The sequence below is a fragment of the Heterodontus francisci genome, chromosome X, assembly GCF_036365525.1.
Source record: "Heterodontus francisci isolate sHetFra1 chromosome X, sHetFra1.hap1, whole genome shotgun sequence".
NCBI classification, from domain to species: Eukaryota; Metazoa; Chordata; class Chondrichthyes; order Heterodontiformes; family Heterodontidae; genus Heterodontus; species Heterodontus francisci.
Genome location: NC_090421.1, coordinates 12,729,044 through 12,752,779, shown reverse-complemented (window position 1 = coordinate 12,752,779; position 23,736 = coordinate 12,729,044). Strand labels below are relative to the sequence as shown.

The following is a 23,736-nucleotide window of genomic DNA, read 5'->3' as shown; positions in this document are numbered from 1 at the left end:
CTGCTGTTATTGCTGTTAATCGCATCCAGGACTGAACCATATTCATTCTGACAGTCAGGATTTTTTGCTGGTGTTAATAAACTCTAATAAAAACAAGAAATGCTGGAAACACTCCACAGGTTTGGCAGCATCTGTGGAGGGAGAAGCAAAGCCAACGCCCCAAGTCAGTGACCCCCTCCCCCCCCCCCCCCCCTGCCCTGCCTCCATCACAACTGGCAAATGCCAGAAATGCAATAAGTTCCATGGCAGGTGTCACTGAGTAACAGAAGATGGGAGATCTATAATTCAGTGAGGAGCACTGATAGAGTCAGCTTGGATGTAAAGAGTTAACATCTGAAATTGGGTCAGGTGAGGGCTGAGGTTGACACTTCGGTTGAAAAGGGCATGACAGTCACATTTGTCTTCAATCTGCCGATGATTGATTGACAGTATCTTTCAGCTCTGCTGACCCTTCTCATGAATAGCCACCATTCTGAATTGGACTTTAGGATGCCCTTTTTGTTCCTATTCCCCAGCACATTTTTAATTTAGGCCTTTAACAAGCCTTTCACAGTCCTAACCAGCACATATTTCTTGGCTACACACATTTCTGACTATGCTGAAAATTGAGATGAGCAGTAATAAATAACCTGGAGTTATTTTTGCGCTCTGCAGTGTAGTCACATTGATGCTATTATTACAATCGATCTGGAGCAGAACACTTCCACTTGTTTTAACCCTCCCAGTGCAGGTTTATCTCTATTCTACATAGACAAGAGCAAATTCAGGCATTTCCATCATTTTTTATTTATTTCCACTGTTCATTTTGGAAGTTTTTCCTTAATGTTGGGATGGTGCCTGCGTGATTCCCTGGGGATAAATTTCAACTCAGTAATAAATTGGGAAGTAACCTGGCTGAGCAGGTTGGGCAACGTTGCTGTAGTACTTGCAAATGTTTTCATTGTTTATCTAAGCAGCATAAGCAAATCACTTTTTATTCAAATCCCAGTTTAAATGTAATTTCCAAAGGTTAGCTTGCCAGCCAAGGGTGCCACTGTCAATGTGGCATGGGAATGAAGAGGAGCAGTGAAGTACAAACACTCCTGACCAAATAGTTCAGTCATCCATTTTGGACCTAAGAAAGACAAACCAGTGTTTCCTAAATGGTGAGAAGCCAGGAACTGTAGATGAGCAGCGAGATTTAGGTGTCCATACACAGAAATCGCTAAAAGTTAATGGGCAGGTACAAAAAAATTAAGGCTAGTGCAATATTGGCCTTTATCTGAAGGAGATTAGAATACAAAGTGGTGCAGGTTACGCTTCAATTGTGTAAAGATCTGGTTACTCCCCATTTAGACTACTGTGTTCATTTCTGGGCACTACTGTTAATTGTATATTAATTATATGTAGGTGCTGAGCATTAACTGGTGATTCACTTGAGCCCCTAATAAATAAACAGACTAAAACTGTGGTTGTTGGATTAGGAAATGAATGCTTGTAATGTGTAATTCTGTAAATATAAACGTATGTAAAGATTGGCTCCAGTTCTGTCATTTACCAACTGGCTTTCCGGAATAGAATACCATACTTGAGGAAGGATATACTGGCCTTTGAAAGAGTGCTGCGCAGAGCCACCAGAATGATACCAGGGCTTACAGGGTTAAATTATGAGGTCAAGGTGCATAAATAAGTTTTGTACTCTCTTGAGTATAGAAGATTAAGGGGTGATCTCATTCAGGTTTTCAAGGTGATTAAAGGATTTGAGAAGGTAGAAAGAATCTATCTTCTCTGGTGGGGGGTGGGAGTCCAGAACAAGGGGGCATAACCTTAAAATTAGAGCCGGGCCATTCAGGGATGATGTCCGGAAGCACTTCTTCACACAGAGAGTAGTAGAAATCTAGAACTCACTCCCCAAAAAGCTATTGAGGCTAGGGGGTCAATTGAAAATTTCAAAACTGAGATTGATAGATTTTTGTTGGGTATGAGGATTAAGGGATACAGAACTAAGGTGGATAGATGGAGTTAAGCTACAGATCAGCCCTGATCCAATTCAATGCTGGAACATGCTCAAGGGGCTTACCCCTACTCCCCCATGTTCTGAGATCATGTGTCTTGAGTAACTTTTATGATGCACAATTGTCATTGTCCCAACAACTTATGCATCTGGAAATTCTGTAAGGCTTCTTCGCTGTCGATGGGTCAAAATCCTGGAACTCCCTCCCTAACACATGGATTGCAGTGGTTTCAGAAGGCAGCTCACCACCACCTTCTCGAGGGCAATTAGGGATGGGCAATAAATACTGAACTTGCCAGCGACACACTCATCCCCCGAAAGAAAAAAAAATGGGACTAGCATATGTAGATGTGTTTAGGAATATTTCCTCTTTGGGGGGGTAAACACCAACAGTTTGGTTGGGCCGAATGGCCTGTTTCCATGCTGTAAATTCTGTGCATTTCTACATCTGGCAGGAATGAGCACAAGAAGTGCCTGCCCTCAAAATGGTGGCTGTGTGGAAATGGCAGGAAAACAACACAGATATAATTTGCCACAAGGCCAGTTATCTTGGCCAGTACTGTGCCTGACTTCACCCACGCCTGGGTTCAGGGCCACCTGTGAGCAATGCCAGGGGAGATCTATTAGTACCTGTATTGTATTTGGCATGACTCTGTCCTTTTCCACCTCTACTTGTTTTAAAATCTGATATCATTTTCCTCTATAGGCAGCTCGCAAGAAATGACTGCCAATGTGAAACCAAGGAGGCTTTATTCAACAACCTCATCAGCCGGGACTCTGTTACCAATTTGGAGCTGGTCTTTAATGCAGCAGAACGCCAAAAGGTGAAGCAAAGGAGAGAAAAGGAGTATCAACACTTTCTACAAAGGTACAGTTTGATCCATTCACAATGCGTTTGCAGTTTCAAAAATTATATATTTGTAGGATGACATGCAAAATCTTCCCATTGTTAGCCCAAATGTTATGTGCCATGTCTCTAAAGACAAGTTGGGTTCAGGCCTGTTGAATCAGACATGACTAGACATGTATATTTTAAAAGGCAGTTTGATCTTTATTTCTCCCAAGTACCAACAAAGAGCAGCATGTTCCCAGCAGTAAAAGGACACTACGCTACATTCCTGCTGTGAGGCAATCCTACCAATGGAGCAATAATTATCAATGTTCTGGAAACTATGCCAACTGAGACTTCTCTCTTCTGTGGAGAATTCACAGTAGGTCCCCACCTAAAGGTAAACCGGCTCCTTTTACACCCTTATCACTGCTCAGCTTTCCCATGAACTTAACCACACTTGTCTGGACACATGGCAACCCTTTGCCGTGGGTGCCCTTGCAATCGGCACTGGTAAACATCAGTTACCTTTCACTCATCAGCTACCTTTTTGGTAGCAAATCCCAGGCCCCCTTTTAAGGACATTTGGCATGGCTGCTCAAGGCCTGGGCATGGTGCATGCTGCGGTCAGGCACAATCCAATTCAGCAAAGCCGTTGAAATGGACTGTAAGCCCTACATTTGCCTGAGAAATGGGTCTAATGCTCATTTCAGGTAGGTGCTGGGATGACTAAGGGGCGCCCTAATCAATATGTTCCTGTGTGCTTCGGTCATGTATGGTAGGCGACAGAAATTGACAGGTTGTGGACCCATTTTGTGCCCAAAACATGTGAAGCAAGGTCCAATTTCACTTTCACAGTTTGTGTCCCGCAGACAAGTAATTTTGCTAGAGGAATTTTAAAAAACTCTCCCAGTCTCCATACAAACGCATATAGAGAAGGTTCATAGAGCCCGGCAGGCAGCAGTCCTGGCCGATGAGTTTGATCTCCTTTATAAGTCAGTTTCCCAGGGCAAAACCTTTCCTGATCACCCCCACAAATCTGAAAAGGACAAAGGGTGGGAAGGTGATAGAAGCCCAAGTAGTCCTGGGAGGGAAAGAAGAGCAGGAGACACGGGGCTGTCCTCCAGCCAAAAGGGAAGGTGCTGTAAGCAGGAGGAGTGAGACCTGTGTGCTTCCATTGTAATAAAGCAGGGCATCTAAGAGCTGACTGCTGGAAACTAAAGGGAAAACTTGTAGGGTCAAATCAGGCACCACCCACTCAGTGAAGGAGAAGGGACCCTGATGGAAAGCACAGCAGAACAAGCTGTGGCTTTAACTGCAGTAAGAGTGAGACCCAAGAAGCTCGTGGCTGCAAGTGCAGGAAAATTTAATCGGATTCCTGAAGGTTATCAGGGTTTTGTGTCTGAAGGCAGAGTAACCCCATATCCCTCGAGTGGGGCCAGCAAACCCATAGTGATTCTCGGGGACATGGGCCACTAGATCCCTTGTACTGAGAAAAGACCTGACCTTTCCCCCAGAGAGGGCAGTGACACCAGAATGGGGGTGAATAGTATTGGAGGGCAGTGTATGCTTGTACCTGTACACTGGGTGCACTTGGAGTGTGACCTAGTTTCGGGACTGGTGACCGTAGGGATTGTCCCTAGTTTGCCTGTGGATGGGGTTGACCTGCCCCTAGGTAATGATCTGGCAGGAAGGAAGATGGTAGCTTCCCCAGTAGAGACAGAGAGACCACAGGAGGTCAGAGAAACAAGCTAGTGGCAGGAGACAGTCCCCTGCAGTTTTCCTGAATGTGTAGTGGATCAGGCAATGATCAAACCAGCTTCCCCAGAGGAGACTGCATTGGCACTGCAGGCAGATGACCATGAGGTCTGTCTATCTGAGACTTTCTTTGGAAAGTTAGGAGACCCAGGGAATGAATTAAATGGATTTTCCCTAGGTGAGGCTCAGTGAGCCGACCCAGTATTGCGAGAGTTAGCACAGGCTGCCCAGTCTGAAATTGAAGCAGAGGGAGTCCCTGATTGCTACTATTGAATGAGGTACTGATGAGGAAATGGAGTTCTCCTCACTGATCTGAGGGCAAGGCGTGGACAGTAGTTCATTAGTTAGTGGTGCCGCAGAGGTACTGGAAAGAAATATTAAGAATGAACCATGAGATTACAGTGGCTGTACACGTCAATATACGAAAAACCAAAGCCTGCATAAGACAGCAGTTTGACTGGCCAAAACTCCACAAAGAGGTGGTGGAGTACTGCAGGAGTTGCCACATGTGCCAGGTTGAGGGGAAATCCCAACCTACAGTGAAATCTGCACCGCTAAGTCCTGTATCGGTGCTTGGGGACCCTCCAGCAAAGGGCTGGTGAACTGTAAGGGGCCCCTGCCAAGAACAAAAGGGGACAGGCAGGCATAAGGCTGGCAAAAGGTTAGAAAAGAAAGGGGAAAAAGGGACCAAGAAGGGCAGGTTAAAGGAAGTCCAGGAGGAATCTCAAATGGAAACCCCTACTGTGCAGTCAGCCAACCCTGAAATATTTGAAAAATTAGACCCCACATCCTCCTGTGTAAATGCAGGCACTAGAAGCACCCCACCAGAGTTGCTAACAGCATTTACAGGAACCTACAGAGACAAAAAGTCCTCAAGAGGACAGAGAAACTGAGGATAATGCCTTACCTAGTCGAAGTGCCACATGGGGAGTGCAGCAGAATCTGGACAAATACCTGCAAGCAGGAGTATCCCAGAGGACAAAGGGAAGATTAGCAAATAATCTCCCCCCCCCCCCCACCCCCCCAAAAGGGAACCATGCCCTTGCATGACTCATCAAAACACTGGAAGAGTTCAGAGTGGAACCGCCCACCGCCGCCACCTCTGAGCAGAACTCAACCTAGGGCTAATTAAATCTTAAATCTACAAAGTGATTATTGACAACGCAGCCAACAGCTGACTTCATCAGACTGTGCCAATCTGTGACATGCGCAATTGGCTCACTACGCATGCGCTGTGTTCTGCAGTGCCAGGACTGGTTGGTACATGCACAGATGATGTCATCGCATAACGCGGGGGTGGGGGGAGCGCGGCCGAAGATCTTGGTGATGACGGGTGCTCTCGCGCCCCCCCCCACCGGTCCACTTGTTTCCACCCCCGGCCCACTCACTATCTCCCTCCGGCCATTGTGCACTGCCATGTGTTTAGGTTGCCTTTGTGTGATTATTTGAGCAGCACCATCTTTAGTCCTGGCAGCTGTCTGACGTCGCAGACTGTAATGTTTTAGTGGCAGAGGCTGCATTTGCGCATGTGCCACTGCAGTGGCACCTAGTGGTAGCGTTGTCAGCAAGCGCAGCCTTAAATCTAACCCTCCCCCTGCAGATAATAAAAACAAGAAATGCTGGAACCACTCAGCAGCTCTGGCAGCGTCTGTGAAAAGAGAAGCAGAGTTAACGTTTCGGGTCAGTGACCCTTCTTCGGAACCCTCCCCCTGCAGACCTCAGCAAGAACAAAGACACCCTAGGCAGTCATGGAAATGTGCAAACTGAAAAAAAAACTTTCCCAGAAACCACATTTATTGGGATGCCAAAAAGGGCAGTTTAAAGCAACACTGCTATCAAGAAAAGACAGGCTGTAACAATTATTAGGGTTCTGAATGAATGAGAGAGATGCATGTGTGTTTTTCTGTACTTGTTTTCTCTCTAGGCTCTTTTTAAAAATAATCACATTTCATTCCGCTGGGTGTGGAGGTGTCATGGAGACCCCCACCTGCCAAGAATGAGGCATATTAATTTCATCATGTGTATTAATTTTAAACTGCTGCTGGAGTGAAGAAATGACTTGTTAGAGATCACCAGACCTTTGACTGGAGAACATTTGCATACGAAGAGACGGTGCTTGTGGAGACAAAGAACTATGCCCTGGTCCAATTAACCCAAATGGATTTTGATCACCAGACACTGAAGGTGTAAGGAAGCTTGCATTCCAGGACTGGTTAAACCAGCTGGTTACATGATTCACTGGCTGATCCAGGCTTTTAAACTAGACACAGGACAATTTGAATTCCGACTGCAGAGTTTGCAACTGAAGCTGAAACAAGGAAGCCCCTCTCTTGGCTGTCTCTCTCTCTCGCTTTCTCCTAAGCCACTGGACCCATGGAAGACATGTAAACCTCGAGGGAAAAGACCCCGACATCGAAACACCTTGAAGCGTGTACTGGGCCCCAACGAACAGCAAGACTCACCGGCAACCAATGACTCCACATTGAACTTAAAAGACTGTAACTATAATCCAGATATTGCCTCAAACTTTTCCCCTTTATTCTTTTCGACTTTTTCTGTCTCTATCTGTGTGTGTGTTTGTTGCGTATGCACGCTAGCGTGGTCATGTTACATATTCATAGTTATTAACCGGATTAGAGTTTAAGATTAATAAACTTCCACCTTTTTTGTTTAAATCTAAGAAAACCTGTCTGATTTCTTTGCCTTACAATTGGAAAGCGGTGAACAAGGATTCACCGAGGGGGGAGCTAAAACACAGTATTTTTTAAAATTAAACCCGGTTACAGTTAAACCAGGCAAAGGCTGAGGGGGAACCCCTAGACACATTCTCACCTGGTCGTAACACTTTGTTTCTTGCAAGGTTCCGTGAACAAGTACCACCTTTGAACTTTGGCTGCCAACCTCTCTTTGTCAACCTTTCTTCTCTCTCTCCATTTCATTTTATTTTCCCTACTATGGCTTGTTCCCCTCTGAACTTTCCTCTTTTCTTTCTCCTAAACTGGAAGCACATCTTTTTACACAACTTTTCTCCTTGTATCCCCACCTGCATTGAAATCACACTGTCTCCTTCTATAACTAATTCTTTTGGGCCTACCTCAAAGCTGTAGATTTCCTAACCTCCTTTATTCTTCTGACTCCTACAGTCTTCAATCGTAAAGATCAAGCTTGGTGTTATTTAACCACTGCTTCCTGATTTCTCTCCTCCTATTCTTTTCAACCTTGTTGATGTCCTGCACTATTATCCTTGACACTTCAGCTAAACATTAGTAGTATGGCTGTGACCACATTGGAGAGTGAGCAATGATGCTACAGAGCGGAGGGAATGCAGGTTTGATTCTCAAACTCAGCTGCTGTCCTTGTCTGAGCTGCGATGGTTAGGGAGGCACTGAGCAGAGCAAGGATCCACCCACTGGATGGGGAGCCCCCTTTGGACTCCTCTTGTCTGCCTGAAGGTGCTACATAAGTGCAACGTATGGTTGCAGGTTTGGCTGGTTTTCTTTTGTTTGCGCTACTGAATGTGTGCTTGATCACAGGGAAAATTGGGCTCGGAATGTGCTTTGTTTGGCAACTGTTACAATCTACAAAACGAAAAGAGGGTTCATGGGTCTGTTTTCAGAAATGAGGAAAATAGGGCCCTAATTGACTGTTGTATTCACTGGCTGCAAAATTTGGCTCCTTAGCGCCTGTATTTTAAACACTACGGGTGCTATTTTGAGTGCACAAAATGGCTGCCACGCACACTTCCCGTGTGGGCTGCCCTGGACACCATTTTGGTGAGGCTGTTAGCATGGGCATTAGGAGTGTGTGCCAAAAGTATACAGAGTAGGCAGATTGTGACATCAGTCAGCATGTAACGCTGAGTTGATTTTCAGTGGTGCCATTCGACTTCAGCACTCTAGCTAACACCCTCTCTTAACCTCACCCAGCTGAACATGCATTCAGCAGCAGGAAGGACCCTCCACCAGTGCTATTTAAAAGGATTATCAGCCACCCTCAGGCCAGTTGCTGATTGATTTCTGAGCAATTACTGAGCGAGTGTTTGGCGACTTGTACTGCGACTTGAAGTCGACAGGAAGTGGTTGAACAACTTATCTGAAGCATTGACTCGTTTTCTCTCCAAAGCTGCAACTTGCAGCATTTTGGTTTTTTTTCTATTTCATTCATTGGCTCTCTGTTTTTCGATGTTCCTCTAGGACCAAGTCTTCTGCAGATGCGTTGCTTATTGCCAAAGCGAACTCTCCCTTGGAGTACCCAATTCAAGGCGTTGAAGTGCGGCCTATGAAAACCATCTTAATACCAGGTCAGAAAAGGAAAGAACTTGCATTTATATAACGCCTTTCCCGACCTCGGGACGTCCCAAAGTGCTTTACAGCCAATGAAGTACATTTAGTGAAGTGTAGTCACTATGGCAATGAAGCAACATTCAAACATAGATTGGCACAAAAACATCACCCTTGTGATAAGGCTATGAACATTGTCATATCATGGGTCACAGTGCGATGCAGGATTGTCTGCTTTATCGTGTAAGCTCACTGAAAAGCTGGCAACATCAGCAATATACCAGAGTCGACTATCGGTAGAACTCTGAAAATGAATGGAACCGCGCCACAGCCCACCCCACATATAACCAACACCAGGACCAGCAACCCCCACAGTATTTGCACCCAGTTATCAGCAGAATCTTGGTGAAATCGACTAAAGTGATAAGATTGTGGAGTTTCACACGTAAATGGGTTGTGGTCATAACCACGTCACGCTGGAATCTCCCCATTCTTTTATGTGGAAACTTGAGCGTAACTTCACCTTGGCAAAACTGGCACAGTGTCCCGCGCATTCTTGGCACATATTGACGATTATCCCCTAGTGGAAACACCAGGCCTAGAACGTTAATATAAACACTTCTACCGTGTGGTTGTTTGTATAACTATACATGGGGCTAATTCTCCAAATATATGCTAGCAGCAGGGAGAATAGATAGACTTCTGGATGTGCCAGGCAGCAAGCCATCTGGAAGTATCAGCCTTGCTGCCTGGAGGGAGGTTTCCCTTTTTGTGAAAGGGAAATCATTTTTAACTAATTTATTGGAGTTCTTTGAAGAAGTAACGTGCTGTGGATAAAGGGGAACCAGTGGATGTATTGTACTTGGATTTCCAGAAGGCATTTGATAAGGTACCACTTCAAAGGTTATTGTGGAAAATAAAAGCTCATGGTGTCGGGGGTAACATTTTGCATGGATAGAAGATTGGCTAGCTAAAGGGAAACAGAGAGTAGGCATAAATGGGCCATTTTCTGGTTGGCAAGATGTAACGAGTGGTCTGCCACAGGGATCACTGCTGGGACCTCAACTTTTTACAATTTATATAAATGACTTGGATGAAGGGACCGAAGGTATGGTTGCTCAATTTGTTGATGACACAAAGATAGGTAGGAAAGTAAGTTGTGAAGAGGACATAAGGCTATAAAGGGATATAGATAGGTTAAATGAGCAGGCAAAGATCTGGCAAATGGAGTATAATGTGGGAAAGTGTGAAATTGTCCATTTTGGCAGGAAGAATAAAAAAGAAGCATATTATCTAAATGGTGAGAGATCTCTGAAATACAGAGGGATCTGGGTGTAAAAAATTGAGGCTCCAGCACTGATCCCTGTGGTACACCACTCGTTACATCTTGCTAACAAGAAAATGATCCATTTATGCCTACTCTCTGTTTCCCTTTAGCTAGCCAATCTTCTATCCATGCAAAATGTTACCCCCGACACCATGAGCTTTTATTTTCCACAATAACCTTTGAGGTGGCACCTTATCAAATGCCTTCTGGAAATCTAAGTACAGTATATCCACTGGTTCCCCTTTATCCACAGCACATGTAACTCCCTCAAAGAACTCCAATAAATTTCCTTTTCACAAAACCATGTTGACTCTGCCTGATTACCTTGAATTTTTATGTGCCCTGGTATAACATCTTTAATAATAGCTTCTAACATTTTCCCGATGACAGATGTTAAGTTAACTGGCCTGCAGTTTCCTGCTTTCTGTCTCCCTCCCTTTTTGAATAAAGGAGTTACATTCACTATTTTCCAATCTAATGGAACCTTTTTGGAAAATTTAAACCAAGGCATCAACTATCTCTCGAACCACTTTAAGATCCTAGGATGAAGTCCATCAGGACCCGGGGACTTGTCAGCCCACACTCCAACAATTTGCTCAGTACCACTTCCCTGGTGATTGTAATTTTCTTGAGTTCCTCACCCTTCCAGTTCGAGTTACTGTTGTTTCTGGGATGTTACTTGTATTTTTTAAAAATTCATTCATGGGATGTGGGTGTCGCTGGCTAGGCCAGCATTTATTGCCCTCGAGAAGGTGGTGGTGAGCTGCCTTCTTGAACCACTGCAGTCCATGTGAGGTAGGTACACCCACAGTGCTGTTTGGAAGGGAGTTCCAGGATTTTGACCCAGCGACAGTGAAGGAACGGTGATATAGTTCCAAGTCAGGATGGTGTGTGACTTGGAGGGGAACTTGCAGGTGGTGGTGGTGTTCCCATGTATTTGCTGACCTTGTCCTTCTAGTTGGTAGAGGCCGCGGGTTTGGAAGGTGCTGTCTGAGGAGCCTTGGTGAGTTGCTGCAGTGCATCTTGTAGATGGTACACACTGCTGCCACTGTGTCGGTGGTGGAGGGAGTGAATGTTTGTGGATGGGGAGCCAATCAAGCGGGCTGCTTTGTCCTGGATGGTGTTTAGCTTCTTGAGTGTTGTTGGAGCTGTCTATGTTGGTACCTACATGGACCACGACGACTGGATCCTTCCCCTCCCACAGTCAGTTCCTCTCCAGCCTTGAGCAGATGTCCCGAACCCTGACACCAGACAGGCAACACAGCCTTCTGGACTCACTCTTTGCTGCAGAGAACAGTGTCACTCCCCCTCACTGGTGTTTGAGAGCTGAACGTTGGCCAGAATATCGGGCGAGCTCCCTGCTCTTTGCAAAAAAAATGGCATAGAATCTTGTACGTCCACCTGAGCAGGCAGATGGAGCTTTGTTTTAACGTCGTATCTGAAAGACGGCACATATGACTGTGCAGCGCTCCCTCAGAACTGCACTGGGAGTGTCAGCTTGGAATATGTGCTCAGGCCTCTGGAGTGGGACTAGGAACCCACAACCTGTAGTATTCTGTGTTGGTCTGAGATCACTTGGACATTGAATGTCATATATGCCAAGGGGTTGTGTAGTCTCCTGCTGGCAACATGAGTGGCATCAATGAGGCCCTGCGCTTTTGGGAACTCTCTACCCTGCCTCATGCGTTGAGGCCTAGCTTCCCAATTCTGCGGGCATTGTGGGCTGTTTGTGAGGGGTCACTCGACTGCCAGATTGGGTTGTTATGACCTGGAATACACTGCTTGAAAGGGTGGTGGAAGCAGATTCAATAGTAACTTTCAAAAGGGAATGCTTGAAGGGAAAAGATTTGCAAGGATATGGAAGAAGAGCAAGGGAGTGGGACTGATTGGATAGCTCTTTAAAAGTGCTGAAACAGGCACGATGGGCTGAAAGGCCTCCTTCTGTGCTGTATGATTCTAATATATACTGTTTATTCTACCACCTTCTGCAATTGAGGTCACAACCAGCATCTGAGAGCACAGTAATGAGGGTTTTAAATACAGTTGCATAGAAATTAGAATAGGAAAAGCCAACCATTGTTGGTGTTTCCCTTTTACACAATCAGTAACCCTAATCCCATATGCTTGCTCTGTTCTATATCTCAGTTCCCCTTTCCTTCAACCACCTTCCTACCTTATTCTTAAATCATAGAATGATACAGCTGAGATGAAGGCCATTTGGCCGATTCCTTTCTCCTTTGTGTGTTTATCTAGCATCTATGCTATTCACCTCAACTACTTCATGTAGCGAGTTCCACATCCTCACCACTCTCTGGGTAAAGAAGTTTCTCCTGAATTCACGATTGGATTTATTAATGACTATCTTGTATTTGTGGACTTTCCCACAAGTGGAAATAGCTTCTCTGCATCTATCTGATCTCTTATGTCACCTCTCAGTCTTCTCTTTTCGAGAGAAAGAGCCCCAGCCTGTGCAGGGGCTTGTAGTAATTAAATCCTCTTCGTTTTGATATCATCCTTGTAAATCTTACTTGCATTTTCTCCACTGTTTCTATAACATTTTTGTAATCTGGAGACCAGAACTGTGCACAGTACTCCAAGTCTGGTCTTCCTCACTTAGTATTAAGATATATCCGCAAGCAACACAGAGAAGCTCATGATATACATGAGCAGTAAAATGCACCAAATATAAATTAAATAAATACTTAAAAATACAATTAAATATAAATCCTGTGTGGTACCTTGAAAAAGACTTTCTGAAAGTCCATGTACACCACATCCACCACATTTCCCCATCCACCATTTTCTGTTCAACTCCTGGGATTACTACAAATCACCTCCATATTGGGCAGTCAAAGGCACACTCCAGGCCCTAGGGAATGAGGGGCTTGTCTAGAGCAGTGCTCAGAGATGCTAAACCCATGAAAAGTATGTGGACTATAAACTCAAACATAACAAATTCTGCTTGGTGACTGGTTTTGGCGAAGTTTGGCCACAAGAATTTGCTGGCCTATAAATAGAGTCAGAGTTATACAGCACAGAAACGGGCCCTTCGGTCCATTGTGTCTGTGCCGGCCATCAAGCACCTACCTATTCTAATCCCATTTTCCAGCACTTGGCCCGTAGCCTTGTATGCTATGGCATTTCAAGTGCACATCTAAATACTACTTAAATGTTGAGGGTTCCTGCCTCTATCACCCCTTCAGGCAGTGCGTTCCAGATTCCCACCACCTTCTGGGTGAAAAATGTTTTCCTCAAATCCCCTCTAAACTTCCTGCCCCTTACCTTAAATCTATGCCCCCTGGTTATTGACCCCTCCGCTAAAGGAAAAAGTTTCTTCCTATCTATCCTATCAATGCCCCTCATAATTTTGTGTACCTGAATCATATCTCCCCTCAGCCTTCTCTGCTCTAAGGAAAACAACCCCAGCCTTTTCAGTCTCTCTTCATAGCTGAAATGCTCCAGCCCAGGCAACATCCTGGTGAATCTCCTCTGCACCCTCTCCAGTGCAATCACATCCTTCCTATAATGTGGTGACCGGAACTGTCCACAGTACTCCAGCTGTGGCCTAACTAGCATTTTGTACAGCTCCAACATAACCTCCCTGCTCTTATATTCTGTGCCTCGGCCAATAAAGGCAAGTATCCCATATGCCTTCCTAACCACCTTATCTACCTGTACTGCTGCCTTCAGTGATCTATGGACAAGTACACCAAGGTCCCTCTGACCCTCTGAACTTCCTAGGGTCCTACCATCCATTGTATATTCCCTTGCCTTGTTAGTCCTCCCAAAATGCATCACCTCACACTTCTCAGGATTAAATTCCATTTGCCACTTCACCGCCCATCTTACCAGCCCATCTATATCGTCCTGTAATCTAAGGCTTTCCTCCTCACTATTTACGACACCACCAATTTTCATGTCATCTGCGAACTTACTGATCATACATACCTCCTATATTCACGTCTAAATCATTAATGTACACTACAAAGAGCAAGGGTCCCAGCACCGATCCCTGCGGTACATCACTGGTCACAGGCTTCCACTTGCAAAAACAACCCTCGACCATTACCCTCTGCCTCCTGCCACTAAGCCAATTTTGGATCCAATTTGCCAAATTGCCCTGGATCCCATGGGTTCTTACCTTCTTAGCCAATCACCCATGCGAGACCTTATCAAAAGCCTTACTGAAGTCCATATAGACTACATCAACTGCTTTACCCTCATCTACACATTTCGTCACCGCCTCAAAAAATTCAATCAAGTTAGTTAGACACGATCTCTCCCGACAAAGCCATGCTGACTATTCCTGATTAATCCCTGCCTCTCCAAGTGGAGATTAATCCTGTCCCTCAGAATTTTTTCCAATAGTTTCCCAATCACTGATGTTCGACTCACCGGCCTGTAATTACCTGGTTTATCCCTGCTACCCTTCTTAAATAATGGTACCACATTCGCAGTCCTCTGGCACCTCTCCTGTGGCCAGAGAGGATTTGAAAATTTGTGTCAGAGCCCCTACAATCTCCTCCCTTGCCTCACATAACAACCTGGGATACATCTCATCTGGGCCTGGGGATTTATCCACTTTTAAGTCTGCTAAAACAGCTAATACTTCCTCCCTTTCAATGCTAATATGCTCAAGTATATCACAAACCCCCTCCCTGATCTCTACACCTACAGCGTCCTTCTCCATAGTGAACACAGATGAACAGTAATAATTTAAAACCTATGTCCTCTGGCTCCACACACAGATTGCCACGTTGGTCCCTACTCTTTCCCTGGTTATTCTCTTGCCCTTAATATACTTATAAAATGCCTTTAGGATTTTCCTTTATCTTGCCCGCCAGTGTTTATTCACGTCCCCTCTTCGCTCTCCTCCTAATTACATTTTCTGTACTCCTCTAGTGCCTCCACTGTTTTTAGCACTCTGAATTTGCCATAAACCTCCTCTCTTTTAACTGATTCAATCCTCTATATCCCTTGACATCCAGGGTTCCCTGGACTTGTTAGTCCTACCCTTCACCTTATTGGGTACATGTTGGCTCTGAACTCTCACTATTTCCTCTTTGACTCCCACTGATCTGATGTTGATTTTCCTATAAGTAGTTGCTCCCAGTCCACTTTGGCCAGATCCTGTTTTATCATAAAACCGGCCTTCCCCCAATTCAGTACCTTTTATTTTCGGTCCATCTTTGTCCTTTTCCATAACTACCTTAAATCTTAGTTATGGTCACTATCCCCAAAATGTTCCCCCACTGACACTTCTACCACTTGTCTGGCTTCATTCCCTAGGATTAGGTCCAATGTGAGTGTTAGATCCTTTCTTTTTAAGTGTTTTGTTTTTCATTTTCCAGTCTCGTCCCTTCTTGTGAAGGTGCTGACTCTTGCTAGGGTATGATTCCACCTGTACTACTTTGGCTCAGTGGCCATTCTTCATGTGAAATGCTTGTTTGCTAACAGTGGCAATTCGACTGTTGAGGACATCGCAACTGCGCTCAATCCTCACCTGATGTCCGCACCCATGCACTTTCCAGCAGGGATCACTGGATTGAGAGCGAGCAAACACCCTGGCAACTATTTACTCTCCTGAGGCCAACTGTAACCCTCTAACTGCTGCTCCCAGCTGACATGCGTGAACTCAGCACAGATTTGGAACTGAATCTAGACTGCAGCTCACTACCACAGCTGGGGATGTATTTATTGTCTGAGCCCTGTCTTAATCTGTCTTGCCTGTTTTTTTTTAATAGGTTTAAGGCTGCAAGCTAAATCACAGGAACTTTTTGAGGTAAGACATTTACTGTCAATTCAACTTCAATAACCTAGAAAGCAGTCCTTGATACAGAGCCGAATGTTAAAAGGACAATCATTGGTAGTGAAAAGGAGTTAATTTGTCAGTTCTGTGTTTTTGGTGATTCAATGACCATTGGTTTTCATTGGCCTTAAGTTGTGATCGGAGTAGTTTTCACAGAATCGTTACAGTGCAGAAGGAGGCCATTCGGCCCATTGTGTCCGCACTTTCTCTCAAAGAGCAACTCCCTCCGTTCCATTCCCCTGCCTTCGCCCCATAACCCTGCACATTCTTCCTTTTCATATAGCAGTAATTTCCTTTTGAATGCTTCAATTGAACCTGCCTCCACCACATTCTCAGGTTGCACATTCCAGACCTTAACCATTTGCTGCGTGAAAGTTTTTCCTCATGTCGCTTTTGCTTGTCTTACCAAATACTTTAAATGTGTGCCCTCTCGCACTCTATCTTTTCTCTACTGTCTCCAATGCCCTCGCATCTTTCCTCAAGTGCGACGCCCAGAACTGGATGCAATACCCCAGCTGAGGCCAAACTAGTGTTTTGTACAAGTTCAACATAACTTCCTTGTTCTTGTACTCTATGCTCCTATTAATAAAGCCCAGGATACTGTATGCTTTATTAACTGCTCTCTCAACCTGTCCTGCCACCTCCAATGACTTATGCACATAAACACCCAGGTCTCTCTGCTCCTGCACCCACTTTAGAATTGTACCCTTTATTCTGTATTGTCTCTCCATGTTCTTCCTATCAAAATGAATCACTTCACATTGCTCTGCATTGAACTTCATCTGCCACCTGTCTGCCCATTCCTCCAACTTGACTATGTCCTTTTGAAGTTCTACACTACCCTACTGACAGTTCACAATGCTTCCAAGTTTCATATCACCTGCAAACTTTGAAATTGTGACTTGTACATCAAGGTCGAGGTCATTAATATAGATCGGGAAAAGCAAGGGTCCCAACACTGATCCCTGGGGAACTCCACTACAAACCTTCCTCCAACCTGAAAAGCATGCACTAACCACTACTCTTTGTTCCTGTCACTCAGCCAATTTCGTATGCATGTCGCTACCGTCCCTTTTATTCCATGAGCGACAAGTATGCTCACAAGTCTGTTGTGTGGCACTGTATCAAATGCCTTTTGAAAGTCCATGTACACCACATCAACAGCATTGCCCTCATCAACCCTCTCTGTTACCTCCTCAAAAACTCCAGCAAGTTAGTTAACCATGATTTTCCCTTAAAATCCATGCTGGCTTTCCTTAATTAACCCACATTTGTCCATGTGACTATTAACTTTGTCCCTAATTATTTTTTCTAGAGGTTTTCCCACCACTGAAGATAAACTGACTGGCCTATAGTTGCTGGGCTTATCTTTTATGTCCTTTTTTGAACAAGGGTGTAACGTTTGCAATTCTCTGGCACCACCCCCAAGTGTAAGGAAGACTGAAAAATTATGGCCAGTGCCTCTGCAATTTTCACCCTCACTTCCCTCTGTATCCTTGGATGCATCTCATCTGACCCTCGTGTTTTATCCACTTTAAGTACAGACAGCCTATCTAATACTAAACAATTTTAAACCCCTCTGGTGTCTGACTTACCTTCTCTTTCAACATTGCCTGGGTTACATCTTCTTCCTTGATAAAGACAGATGCAAAGTATTCATTTGATACCTCAGCTATGCCCTCTGCCTCATGTGTAAATTCCCTTTCTGGTCCCTAATCGGCTTCATTCCTCTTTTACCACCCTTTTACTATTTATATGCCGACAGAAAACTTTGGGATTTCCTTTAATGCTAGCTGCCAGTCTCTTGCCATGCCCTCTCTTTGCTTCTCTTATTTGCTTTTTCACTTCCACTCTGGACCTTCTATATTCAGCCTGGTTCTCAATTGTATTTTCTACCTGGCATCTGTCATAAGTGCACTTTTTCTTTTTTGTTATCTTAATCGATACCTCTTTTGTCATCCAGGGAGCTCTGGATTTGTTTGCCTTATTTTTCCCCTTCAAGGGAACACACCTTGATTGTGCCTGAACTATCTCTTCTTTGAAGGTAGCCCATTGTTCATCTACCAGTTTTCCTGTCGGCTTTTGACTCCAATTTATTTGCCCCAGCTCCATTCTTACCCCATTGAAATTGGTCTTCCCCTAGTTAATTATTCTTACCCTGGATTGCTCTTTGACCTTTTCCAGTCAGCCTAAACCTTGTGATACAATGATCACTCTCCCCTAAATGTTCTCCTACTGATACTTGATCCACTTGGCCCACCTCATTCCCAAGAACCAGGTCTAGCAGTGCCTCCTCTCGCATTGGACTAGCAACATACTGTTGTAGAAAATTTTCCTGAACACACTCTGGGAACTCTTGCCCCTCACTGCCCTTTACACTATTATTATTCCAGTCTATATTTGGATAATGAAAGTCCCCCATTATAACTACCCTATAATTTATGCACCTCTCTGTAATTTCCTTGCAAATTTGTTCCTCCACGTCCTTCCCACTAGCTGGTGGCCTATAGACAACACCAAGCAATGTAACTGCACCTTTTTTTTGTTTCTCAGCTCTAGCCAAATTGATTCTGTCCTCGACCTCGACCCCTCTGGAACATCCTTTTTCTCCAGCACTGCAATGTTCTCCTTAATCAATACCACCACCCCTCCCCCTTTTTTTCCCCTTTCCTATCTTTCCTGAACACCTTGTATCCAGGAATATGTAACACCCAGTCCTGTCCTTCTTTGAGCCAGGTCTCTGTTATAGGCACAACATCATATTTCCACATGGCAATCTGCACCTGTACCTCACCAGTCTTATTAACCACACTCCGTGCATTCGCATACATGCACATGAACCCTGATTTAGACTTTATTACTTTCTCCCTTACTCTGACCCCACCTAATAACTTACTATTCCCTACTCTTGTGCTAGCTATCTCCCCCAGTATTCTGTGCATCTTGGTATTCCTCTCTAATAGTGGATCCTGGTTCCCACACCCCAGATAAGTTACCAGTTTTGCTTCCCTCCAGTCTGAACTCCCTCTCAGGTTCCCATTCCCCTGACAATTTAGCTTAAACCCTCCCCAACAGCACTAGCAAATCTCCCTGTGAGGATGTTCGTCCCCGTCCTGCCAAGATGCAACCCGTCCATCTTGTACAGGTCCCACCTGCCCCAGAACTGGTCCCAATGTCTCAGAAATCTGATGCCCTCCCTCCTACACCAGTTTTCCAGCCACATGTTCAATCACTCAATTCTTCTATTCCTATGCTCACTTGTACATGGGACTGGGAGTAATCCTGAGATTACTGCTTTTTGAGGTCCTGCTTTTTAATCTCCTTCCTAGCTCCCTAAAATCTGCTTTCAGGACCTCATCCTCCTTCTTGCCTATGTCATTGGTACCGATGTGGAGCACGACCTCTGGCTGTTCACCCTCTCCCTGTAGAATGTCCTGTAGCCGCTCCGTCACATCCTTGACCCTGGCACCACACCATCCTGGAGTCACATTTACTGCCACAGAAATGCCTGTCTGTTCCCCTAACTAACGAATCCCCCTATCACTACTGCTGTTCCGCTGCTCTTCCTCCCCTCCTGTGCAGCTGAGCCACCTGTGGTGCCACAAACTTGGCTCTGACTGCACTCCTCTGAGGAACCATCACCCTCACCAGTATCCAAAATGGAAAACCAATTAGTGAGTGAGATCATATCAGGGGACTCCTGCACTACCTGCCTGGTTCTCTTAGACTGCCTGGTGGTCACCCATTCCCTATCTGCCTGCATATGTCTAACCTGCGGTGTGACCACCTCCCTAAACGTGCTGTCCACACAGTCCTCTGCCTCGCAGATGCACAACAGTGACTCCAGCTGCTGCTCAAGTTTGGGAACTCGGAGCTCAAGCTTCTGGAGCTGGTGACACTTCCTGCAGATGTGTTCATCTAAGACATGTGCATCCATGACTTCCCACATACTGCAGGATGTACATTACACTCGGCTGAGCTGCCCTGCCATACCTTAACTTCACAAACTATTTAATGTTTGTAGGATAGCTTACCAGGTACTCAGCAAACAGCTCCTTCCAATGCACCGAAGCAAGAACCAAATATTGGAGAGTTAAAAAGTAGAAAAATGGAGCACCACCTCTACCTTCACTGAACTCACCACTCAACAAACTCAAATCTCCACACTCAGCTTGCAGTCTGCACTTTGTTTTCAACCTCAGTAAAGGAAAATTGGGTGAGGAGTGTGTGACAGGCCAGGGTGTGACGACCAGCTGGTTGCTGCAACCAGTTTTCTAACGATGTTGAAAATGGCAGGCAAAGTATCCAAAATGTCCAGATTGATCATTCTTTACAATTGAAATGCATTGCCATAAATAATTAGGTTTTAATTTAAGAGTTCTACTACATGAACAATGCAATCATAATATTTCAGCAAAATGATAAATATTGATGCCAATGCGAAGTTTATAAAGGTTTAGTGCAGCTCTACAACACAAACACAGCTCATCCTCTGCGAGCACGGGCCTGCAGGATTGGTCTTTAAGTGACATTTTGAAACCAAAATGTATGAGACTTCACAACATAAATTTCGATGAAGGCCCTTGATCTTGTATACCAACCCCATCATCTCATTATAATGGAACAGGCCTCAACTTAACGTTACATTTGGAGAATGGTTCTTTTGATAATGCAGCACTCCATCAGTACTACACTTGAGTGTTAGCTTAGATCAAGCCTGCAAGCCTTGGGGGGAAAAAAAGCTCAAACCTCTAACCTTCTGATACAGAGTGCTACCAACTGAGCCAGCCAGACCATCTCTTACCACATTTCCCTGAGACATCAGATAGCTATTGTGGTGCTGCGTCAGTGATTTCCAGATCTCTCGGCTGTTTTGCTAAATCTAAACAATATACTATATTGTATTATGTTGGATGATCTTTTGTGGCATTGCACATATTGAATCAAGACTAAGTAGTCTTTAATTAAAGTGGAGTTAGAGGATGAGAGATAATTAAACCAGGGCAGCAGATCCAATGCAGTCCCCATTTTGAAATCGTGCATTCTGTCCTCATTTTTATAATTTATTATAAATCCCAATGTCCACATTTATAAATCCCTATGTAAACTTAGCACACTGCAATGACACCCTCTCACCACTGGGGAGGATGCGCAATTCCAGCATGACAAGTTTACTTAAGCAGTTTCTATTCTAAATACAGACATAGGAAGTTATAATGGAAAATATTGACGGCTTGCATTCCAATGTAAGATTTGGACCATCCTGATTCATCCACTCACCGATCCTAAATTCTGCCCATTGTTGCATCTAATTCTAAAATGATTGCAGGGTATTTGCCTCCACTATTCTATCAGGAAGGTTCTTCCAAACATTGATTACTGTGTGTGAAGAAGAATTTCTTGCCTTCGGAAGTTTCAATGTGGGTCCTCTTGTTCTACATCCATTGCTAACTTAAAATAATATTTCAGGTTAACTTTGTTGCTCCCCTTAACTATCTGCTATCCCTGTATGAGATCACCTCTCGGTCACCTCCTTTCCAGGTCGAAAAGTCTGAGTTTCTTTGGTCTTCTCTTATAACACAGCGCTCAAGTTAGGTCTGACCAGAACTGAGCACAGTAGTCAAGGTGTAGTTTGGCCAGAATGAAGGACACTGGTCAATGTGCAGTCTGAGCAGAGCCCCGTACCGTTGGTTTATAAATTCCTCTGTCTTATATTCTACTGTTTTGGCCGTGTAGGTCAGCATTCTGTTGGCTTTGTTAAATGCTGCTTCACTTTGGTTTGACATATTTACCGTTGAGTCTGCTAAAATTCCTAGGCGTTTTCAGCTTCATCCTGAGCTACTCTGTCACCAGTTGCAGGCCATGTATGTCATTGATTTTTTTTTTTCCTTCCTACGTATTGTACAATAGACTTGTCTGCATTGCATTTCATCTGTCATTGTTCTGCCCATTTATATATTTTAACTCGTGTAATTTCTGAGCTGCCTCTTTCGATTCTGCAGCCCCTCTTCATTTGCTACCATCTGCATACCACATCCAAATGAAGGATTAGTCGGTCTGAACTGACAAGGTGATTTTTACATGGGTTAAGAAATGGCTATGCTGCAAGGTCCCATCAACTGAGTGCATGAAGAGGAAGGAAGGCTTTTTTTAAAAGGTCACACTTCAGCTGGTATCAACCCAAGATTGAGGTGTGAGATTCACTTCCTGCAGACACTTCATTCTTGCCCTCAGCAATTTGGCTTCAGTTAATCGTGCCAGTCTCCAATGCATTTCAGCTTTGTGGAGACACAGAATCTTCGGTAAAACCGACTTGTAGCCTCCATTCGTCATTCCTAGGACTTCAGATTACATTTTGTCCCCTGCTAGCTCTGCTCCACCTTTGACGGCACATTGCACATGAACACACCAAAAAAGGATGGGCAGAGAGAGACCAGCTACTCCATCGAGCCTGTCCCAATTCAGTTTAATGCAACTAAGCATAGTGACCCTCAATGATAAACCGCCACTTCCAGTCATGTAATGTTGTGGCAGAAGCAAAATAAACTTCTCTTCCCTTCCTTTAAAAGCCGCTTAAAAGCCTCTTTTTGAAAAGAACATTGAGTGGGGAGGATGTAAGTTTGATTCTAATGAAAATCAGGCTGGTTCTATAAGGGGCGGGAAATCCACTCCTCCAGATTATCACTCTGCCAGTGAAGGAGGAAAGCTGTCCTGACATCTCAAATTGTTCAGAAATGTGGGTACGAGGTCAGGTTGGCTTGATGGATTGCACTATTGTCCTTCACTATTGTCCTTCGCTATTGTCTAGCACCTGCATTCACAGCCAGCTTGGTCTGAGCAGATGAAAGTGCCTTTTTCTCTGGTAGCTGTAAGGGCATTTTCAAAAATAGAGTCCTAGATGTAAATATTTAATATTCTGACTATTTTCTTCCATTTTTACATAGCATTTTCCTTCAGATAAATCAATAAGTTCTTCACAAAGAATGGTGGAAAAATATATATTACACAAGTATATGTGGAATGATCGATTTTTAAGAATGAAGCATATAATTTACAGGTGAACCTAACAGCGAATTTGGGAACATTTGATGTGGCAGCAGAGGTCGATGGGGTCAAGATCACAGGTGAAGGGGAGATGCACCTGTCTGTCTCAAGCTCTCAAATGGACAACCTGAACCGCCAGCTCCAGTTTGTCACCTACAGCAACACTATCTTCAACCCCAACACTGCTGACACAGGTACATATCCAGGGCACAGGGTAACTAAGGGGGGGGGGGGGAACAATGACTGTGGGGTGGAAATCACATTATGTGATATTCGTAATGAATGTGCTAATGTGTTTGGATGAAGTTGCTTTGTCCTCCATTTTTAGATAGATTTTTAATATAGGTGTTAACCCATTGTGAATGAACAAATTTGTTAAAATGCTGCATGCGGCAAGTTGGCGTGAACATGTTGAGCAGTACTTTGAAATCTCTCCGCTGTTTTTAAAATCACATTCACCCTACCCCTGGGTGATTTCCTTCAGGTTAATTCCTGCTGCCAAATGTTAAGTATCATCTTGGCTCAGTGCTAGTGGGGGTCAATACCACTCCAGCTGACATTCCAGCACAGCACTGGAGGAGTGTGATGCTGGTTTTTGGATGAGATGTTAAATGGGATCATTGGTTCAATGAATATTAAAGGTCCCATAGACTATTTGGACAAGAGCAGGAAGTTCTGTGCATCAGTCCTTCCTCA

At 44.5% G+C, this 23,736-nt stretch overlaps 2 protein-coding genes across 5 annotated transcripts in view; one reads left to right on the top strand and one right to left on the bottom strand.

Moving 5' to 3' along the window:
* The window catches only part of slc26a10 (solute carrier family 26 member 10), a 249,493-nt gene that overhangs the window by 71,844 nt on the left and 153,913 nt on the right, over positions 1 to 23,736 (bottom strand). The gene's annotated exons all lie outside the window — the stretch shown is intronic.
* Positions 1 to 23,736, top strand: part of LOC137358586 (beta-1,4 N-acetylgalactosaminyltransferase 1-like) — a 110,183-nt gene that overhangs the window by 37,021 nt on the left and 49,426 nt on the right. For all 4 annotated transcript variants that reach the window (XM_068024597.1, XM_068024596.1, XM_068024599.1 and 1 more), the window contains 4 exons: positions 2,700 to 2,861; positions 8,774 to 8,880; positions 15,932 to 15,969; positions 23,054 to 23,234. In XM_068024597.1, the coding sequence (XP_067880698.1) occupies positions 2,700 to 2,861; positions 8,774 to 8,880; positions 15,932 to 15,969; positions 23,054 to 23,234 (488 nt within the window). The remainder of the gene's footprint in view (positions 1 to 2,699; positions 2,862 to 8,773; positions 8,881 to 15,931; positions 15,970 to 23,053; positions 23,235 to 23,736) is intronic.